The 8,346-nt window shown below is 30.4% G+C and overlaps 1 protein-coding gene across 1 annotated transcript; it reads left to right on the top strand.

Moving 5' to 3' along the window:
• Nucleotides 1-4,484: 4,484 nt before the first annotated feature.
• Nucleotides 4,485-7,214, top strand: LOC105136007 (uncharacterized). The gene is made up of 3 exons (XM_011041142.1): nucleotides 4,485-5,091; nucleotides 5,200-5,277; nucleotides 5,712-7,214. The coding sequence occupies exons 1-3, from the start codon at nucleotides 4,872-4,874 to the stop codon at nucleotides 7,004-7,006; spliced, it is 1,593 nt and encodes a 530-aa protein (XP_011039444.1). The 5' UTR covers nucleotides 4,485-4,871; the 3' UTR covers nucleotides 7,007-7,214.
• Nucleotides 7,215-8,346: the final 1,132 nt, after the last annotated feature.

Below are 8,346 nucleotides of genomic sequence, written 5' to 3'. Positions count from 1 at the left end.
GACATACAAAGCTTCTTTTTGAATTTGATGTGATGTTTATTTAACATTTTATGGAGCATTATTCAAATTAAGAATAACTACTTATTCATTATATGATGTTAAAAGTTTCACAACTTCAACAAAATTACTATGTTTTTGTCACTCATCATATCCTCTAAAAACACATATTTAAAATATGAACCAACAAATTATATCTATTGAGACTTTAATGCATAATTAATTATTTATAATTTTTTAAAAATTTTCCTTTCAATCACTTTCTCAATCTGATATGACTAATTTTTCAAATTATCCTAGCATCTATAGCTAATTTATGAGTTGAATTTTGATCTTTTTTCATGTAAAAAAAACACATTGTTTTTTATCATTATTTTTCTTCTAAAAATTAAATTTTTTAACATTAAATATGTGGCTTTCTAGTTGGTTTATTTATAAATAAATAGCAAAGAAAAAAAATACAATATTGTTCTCTAAATATTAAAGCTGAAAATTACATCAATCGCTACTAAACTACCGAGAATTAAGTCACACGGGATTCCTAGAAAGGCATCCCTTATCGTTGTGAATTGAAAAACACTAAGAAAGCCAATTTTTAACTATCATTAGCCAAAACATATGCCATTCAAAGAAGGCAGAATGACTTACTCGCTAGTGCGTTCCACAAATATACCAACAACTTTTCCTATTTTATTATTAGTTTATTAATCAAGCTACCAAATCACCTCTTCGCCACGCGATAATTACAAAAAAAAAAAAAAGAAGAAGGTGAAAATTACCAACATGCCTCTAAAGCCCAGCTTAAGACTTTTTTATTATAAGGGTAATAGTTATATTGTTCATGTCAATAGGAAATTATGAAAAAGCCCCCATACGGTAGTTTTTTTTTTTTTGGCTTTTAAAGGTGATTATGTAATTTAACTGTTTAAAAAATTATGATATATCAAAAAATCCCCTGAATGAAAGTGTTTTTTTTTTTTGGCTTTTAAGATTAATAATGTAATTTCAACATGTAGAAAATTATGGAAAGACTGAGATATTCTAAATAATTTTAAAATAAAAAATTAACATAAAAAAATAATTTTACTTTTGAAAGATAATATTGTGTCGTTTTTTTAAGAGCAATTTTATCAGTTTGCTATTATAATCCATGGTAAATCAAAGCTAATATACAATGATTCTCAAAACATGAGGTTTTTTTTGTGTTTTATAAGGAAAAATAATTTTTTATTCAATAGGAGACTTGTTTTTTTTTTTTTTTATCAAGGATACTTCCATCATATAATTTTGTTTTATTAAGGAAGTTAATTAGTTAATTTATTAATTATAGATTTTTATCTCATTTTCAACTAAACACAAGAACTTTTAAAAAATAAAAATTAAACATGAATAAAAATGAAAGTTCAATGGTTAATAAATGAAATCAGATCCTGTTCTAGGAGTGTATTTAATTAAGCCTCAGAAATATAATCTCGTCCGTTGAATTTTTCTTGACGGTGCTTGATTAGCTGTATTATTTTTTAAGGATTAGGCAAAGGTAGTGCATGTTATTTTCATGGATGAGCTGCCAACAGCGAAGTTCTCTTTGGCTGTCTATTTTGGGTTATGTTTTGATTGAATTGACGTTTTAAGTACCAAGTTTTCTGTGTCTTCGTTTAATGATTAATTTACTTTGTTAATGATTTTCGTTTAATAATATTCAATCACCTTTCACAACCCATAATATTTGTGTCCATTGCCAATTATGACTAATGGTAGCTTGATAATGCATTAATTTCAAAGTGATTTTTAATTTTTATTTGACAAAATATCAAATCATTATTTTTTTCCTTATATTTCTTGATTATTTTAACATGCATATATTAAAAATAAGAAATTCTAAGAAATATAATTTCCATTATTTTGAATTACAAATAATTTTTGAAAAAATATTTACCCAAGACTAGCTTTAGAGGCCGCTTGGGACGTATCTGGAAAGAAATACAAGCAGAATGGATTAATCTTATTTTTGATCCCTTTACTCTTAATATTTACGTAATATGGTTCAATTTACTATTAATTCTTGATACTTGATCTGACGTGTACTAGACACTTGTCCACTCTTTCTGACATGCTTTCTAGGACTAGCAAGTAGTGAATTGGATGAAAGGACCATCTTAAGAAATTGTTAAGATTACAGGGATCAGTTTCCAACTAGCCTCTGAAGTTTTTTTATTTAAAAAATTAAATGTTTTAAAAACAAAGTTTATAGTGTAAAAACAAACAAGGAAAAAAGTGTTTGAAACAACAATTGATTTTTTTTTGTATTTTTTAATCATTTAGTTTTAATATACTGATATTAAAATTGATTTTTTTATTTTTTAAAAATATAAAATATATTATTTTTTATGTATTCTAAATGAAAATAAAAACTACCGCTCGTACTATTCCAAATACCAGCTAAAGAATGGAATCCAATTCCACTTAAAAGAGATGCGCAAAGCCAACCAGAGAAACAAAGGGAAAAGGTTGGCTGACAACATGCTTCTTGACATCAACTTCTTTTTTTCCTTCCAGAAATCTGATGATCTATAATTAATGGAACACTTTGACGTAAGATATTAATATAAATTGAAGTCTAACATCAAAAATACATACCAGCGTCAACCTAACTGTCCATTTTTTTTAATGATTAATTAACAAAAAAAAAGTTAATAAAAATGCTAAGAGTGATATTGTTCACTGTAAGAATTTTTTAGATTTATTTATAGAATTTTCCGTTAATATTTATACTCATAATTTATCAGCAAACGGACGGGATGACAATACTTCATTGGAAAAGCTCCTGTAAAGCTCCTGTAAGTAATTCGTAATCTGTCAGTAAATTTATTAGTAATAATTTTACTAATAGATTTACTAATAGCAAAAGTGTGTAATTTTTTTTTACTTGTTTTATTTCATTAGCATTTTTATTGATGAATATATCATCAACAAAAAAAATTGTATATAATTTCAATGGTGATATTTTTTTATCCGCTAATACTTGATAAATTTTACATATAATCACATACCGTCTATAATTCTGTTAATGAGTAAATAATGACAATGATATTTGCAATAATTATTTTTAAACTTTCTAAAATGTATTGACTTAGTCAGCCAATAACCCTATTAATAATAATTTAATTTTTTAAATCTATTAAATAAAAATAAAAAATAATTAAATTAAATTAGTATAAAAATCAAATATTTATTATAAATATAAACATTTGTAAATTTAAATATAACTAATTTATAATAGAGGTGTTGAAAAAGAAAAAAAAAGTGGGTCTTTGTTGGGATCATAAGGTGAATAAAAGAGAGCACATGTACTATATATATATATATATATGATCTAATCTTCATTATTACTCGAGGGGTGTGCAGAAAAATCCATATATATATATATGATCTAATCTTTATTATTACTCGAGGGGTGTGCAGAAAAATAAAGGAAAAAAAAGAAATGAGAAATGTAGAAAAGAGGATTGATCGGTAAGTTATAAATTAAATATTACAAATGAATTTACTGACATATTGAAATAAATCTATTAGTTATTTTGTTTATAAAAATGACATATTATTGTATTTTTTGATTTTTTATTGTAATTCTCTTAGTATATTTCAAGAAAATATTTTCATTTCTATTTATTGATGAATGTTATGAGAGCATATTTAGCTAGAAAAATTTATCACATTTTATAAACGAAACAATTCTATTAGTATTTTTATTTGTATTTGCTGATTTTATGGTAGTGATTGATTTGTTATTGGAAGGATCAATTAAATTCATTTTTTGTTCCACATGTATTGAATATATGTTTACATTTTAAACTAATGATCTCTGATATAAAATGCATATTTTGTGTCTTGATGATTTTTTTTCGGCTTCAACTTGCCTTTCAAATTAATTGTTATTTGCAAAAATATTAAAGTAATAATTTCTATATGTTAATCAGTATTTTTTATGTACTATAATAAAAATAAAAAAACGTAAAAATAATTTAATATATTTTTAATTAAAAAACTCGGTGCATTAACAACGACATATATATTTAGAAGGATAAACCAACCACATACTTGAATGATAAAACTTCATCAAATTTGGGGTTCACAACCACACTATAAATGTTGTATGATGACACTTTGTCGATGGATCACTACTGAAAAGAGAAAGGACGGCTCTTTGATTTGCTCTTCACACGGAATTTGACTGCCGAAAACAAAATACCATATGCAGTTCTTCAATTTTTTTTCCAAAGTTCAATATAATAGCCTCCTTTTTAGACACCGTCGTTCCTCATTGGCTCCTCCTTCGCTTCCTCCTTCATTCTCTCTCTCTCCTCTCTCTCTCTCTCTCTCTCTCACGCACACAATCATTCCTTGGCATGCCACTTCTCTCTCTCTCTCTCTCTCTCTCACACACACACACACACACGCAATCATTCTCTGTATTCCCTGGCATGCCAATTAATATAAATGCATATAACACGTCCCTAGAAACATCCTTTAGCATATAACTAGACAAAAACCTCTCTGTCTTTCAAATTTAGCAACGTAAACACCCCCAGAAACACCTTCACAGCATAACCATTACGACAACGTAGAAACCAACTTGTGTTTTCTCTCTCTCTCAACAAATACATGAACTGCTCTCTTTTCTCCGTTCAAAACTGGGTTTTAGTTCAACACTTTTACAACCCATAAAAGGAAGAACCTTTGTGAAAAAACAAAGTACTGGGGTTTGCTCAGAAACTTTGTTCACTCAAAAAAATTCTTTCTTTCTCTTGTTTTAGTCGTTGAGTTTTTTATAAAGCCAAAAAAGATAGAAGCTTTACATTTGAGAATAGTTGGCAATGGTGCACTCCTATAGATATCATCAGTTAAAAAAAGGTGATCGTCATCATGTTGAAGAAGAGGAGGTGCTGTTGTCATCTTTGATGAGTGCAGCAAGCTCGGGTTATTTCAATAGGACAAGGCCCAAGCTTTTCTCTCTTGTCATTCTTTCTCTTCTCTCTTGCTGTCTTATTTTATCTCCTCCATTGTTTTGTTCTTCCTCTACTTCCTCTCTTTCGTGTAAGCTCCTCTCTCTCATGGGTTTTGGCTATTTTTTATCTGCTTCCTTTATTTTTTTTCTTCTTTTCTTCCTCTTTGCATTTGCTGATGTTTGTCTGGTTTTTGCAGATTCTTTTGATGTAGAAAGTGATGGGGTTGCCACTAATGTAAATGCAAAAGCTTATTTGAGCTCTTTGATTTCTAATGGTTAGTACTCATCATTTTTTTTTGCGGTGTTCAATTCTTTTTTCCTTTCTTCTTCTATTTCTTTCTTTAAAAGTTTGATTGAATCAAACAGTATTAGGCATTAACAGCCTTGAAGTTTGTTGCTTTCTGATATTTAGAATTTCCTTGGGCTACGTAATTACGTAACCAAGAAAGTTAGGGAGAATTAATGATGGAACTGATTTTTTCTTTTTTCTTCTTTTGGAGTTTTAAGTGGTTACTCAATCAAGGTGAGTGAACGATCTAGTTTCTGTAACAAAAAAAGTAGACACAGAGTTACTGGGTTAAAGTCTCTTTCTTACTTTGTTTTTATTTTGTGAAGTTTGCTCAAATGTGAGGCTCGTATAGTAATATGAATTGATGTTTTACTGTTGATTTCCCCAAATTTTTTACACATTTTTTTGTTGTAAATTCAGGAACCATATGTTGTGACCGAAGCAGTACGCGTTCTGATGTCTGTGTTATGAAAGGGGATGTAAGAACACATTCTGCCTCTTCTTCGATCTTCCTCTTCACCTCAAGAAATACCAATTCCGTGATGAACAAGGTTTCGAGTTCAGTTGATAAAGATGAGGAACTCCATCATGAAAAGATCAAACCATACACCCGAAAATGGGAAACGAGTGTGATGGACTCAATTGGTGAATTAGGCCTTATTGCAAAGACAGAGAATTCTAGAATTAACCATCATTGCGATGTCATGCATGATGTGCCAGCAGTGTTCTTTTCGACTGGAGGCTACACCGGTAATCTTTATCATGAATTCAATGATGGGATTTTGCCTTTGTACATTACATCACAGCATTTCAAGAAGAAGGTTGTGTTTGTTATTCTCGATTATCATAATTGGTGGATCATGAAGTATGGAAACATACTATCACTTCTTTCGGATTATCCTGCCATTGACTTTAGCGGAGACAAGAAAACCCATTGCTTTCCTGAAGCTATCGCTGGTCTTAGAATCCATGATGAGCTCACAGTGGATCCTTCATTGATGCAGGAGAATAAAAGCATTGTTGATTTTCGCAATTTTCTAGACCGAGCTTACTGGCCTCGAATTAAAAGTATGATTAAAGAAGAAGAACGAAGAGCTCGAAAGAAACTTGAACTGAAAGCTCAATCATCAAAAAAAGACCTAAAGCAAGTGCATGAAGCCACCTTGAAGAAACCTAAACTGGTAATTTTATCTCGACATGGGTCTAGAGCTATAACTAATGAGAATTTATTGGTGAAGATGGCTGAAGGAATCGGATTTCGAGTTGAAGTGATGAGACCTCAACCAACGACAGAACTGGCCAGGATATATCGCGCACTTAATTCAAGTGAAGTTATGATTGGTGTCCATGGTGCTGCCATGACTCATTTTCTGTTTATGAAGCCCGGTTCGGTTTTTATCCAAGTTATTCCTCTAGGAACAGAATGGGCAGCCGATGCTTATTATGGTGAGCCTGCAAGGAAGCTTGGTTTAAAGTATATTGGCTACCAAATTCTTCCAAGAGAGAGTTCATTGTATGACAAATACGATAAGAATGATCCTGTTCTTCGAGATCCCAGAAGCGTGTCTGACAAGGGATGGCAATACACAAAGTCGATCTATCTTGATAACCAAAATGTGAGGCTCAATCTTGGAAGATTTCAGAGGAGGTTGCTTCGTGCTTACCGTTACTCTATCGCAAAAGTGAATAGTAGATATCATCTCCAATCACAGTAATATTCAGTGACTGCATGAGATATATTAAGTGATTCATCTTTGTGCATTAGATGGCACAAAAGGGCAACTAGGCGCGTATATGTTTGTATAGGCTATAGATTTCTAGCACAAGTCCTCAGTACGTATATTAAGCACACAATACCAATAAGCTTATGTGTAAATCACACAATGTTTGGAGTTTTTTCACTGGGCTAATATTTCTTCTTTAGTTCAGTTTCAGTATATCTAGATTGGTTGTCCCAGCTTCTGCTACTTCATTGCTTTTTCTTCTCTTTTCCCAGTCCCGTAAGGACATGAAGCTTAATTTTGACGCCTGCGAGCTGCGTTCGACCATGTGCAGTAGGTTTATCATCACCACTACAATACGTTCTTTCTGAGCAAAGTAAGCTGAAAAATAAATAAAATTCAAATGGAGATTAATTCGTATTGCAATTGACAATGATTTGGTTAAATTTCCATAGAACTCGAGATTTCCAAGTGTGACTCGTATTTACTCAATGATAACATGTGATCACATGATAAGGTTCTCCATTATTTCATCAATCTTAGCTCACAAGGAGCAACACCCATATTCGGGTTACTGCAGAAACAAGTATCTATTATTCAACTGTTTGACCATGAGAGTTGAGAAAATAGAAGGCTTAACTAATTTATGTATGCAGGGTAGTGTATAATAGTTAGTATAAAGATTACCACACAATTAACCTACACACATGATAAATAGAATTATTGTAATTTATACCTTATAAAATAGCACTTTTTATAATACAACCCACCCCGTCAAGTTTAGTGTAAGGGTTGAACCCGAAACTTGAATAAAAAATCATTATAATGAAAGTGACTCGGTAAAAACATTTATAAGTTGATCATTAGAGAAAATAAAGTGAATCTGAATATCTTTCTTGGTAACTTTATTATATACAAAATGATAATCAACTTCCATATGTTTAGTACAAGTATGCAAAATAGGATTGATGGACAAATAAATGACACTTAAATTATCATACCAAGGCATAGGTACATAAATAGGAGTAATCTGCAAATTTATCAATAAATATTAAAGTCATAGGACCTTAGAAGCCTTGTTAGCTAAAACTTTATACTCAGCTTCAGTCGAAAATCAAGCAACTATACATTGTTTGCTTGATTTCCAAGAAATTGGTGTATAACTAAAATAAACAAGATAATCACCTGTTGACTTACAATCATCAACACTACTAGCCCAAACAATATTTGTAAACAATGTAAAGTAAATAAAAAAACAATAAGTGATATTTAAGCCAAAAGAAATTATACCTTTCAGATAATGCATAATGTGTTTAACGGCAGCCCAATATGTA

The sequence above is a fragment of the Populus euphratica genome, unplaced genomic scaffold (assembly GCF_000495115.2).
Source record: "Populus euphratica unplaced genomic scaffold, PopEup_1.0 scaffold156.1, whole genome shotgun sequence".
Classification (NCBI taxonomy): domain Eukaryota; kingdom Viridiplantae; phylum Streptophyta; class Magnoliopsida; order Malpighiales; family Salicaceae; genus Populus; species Populus euphratica.
This window is presented reverse-complemented; position numbering and strand designations above follow the sequence as displayed.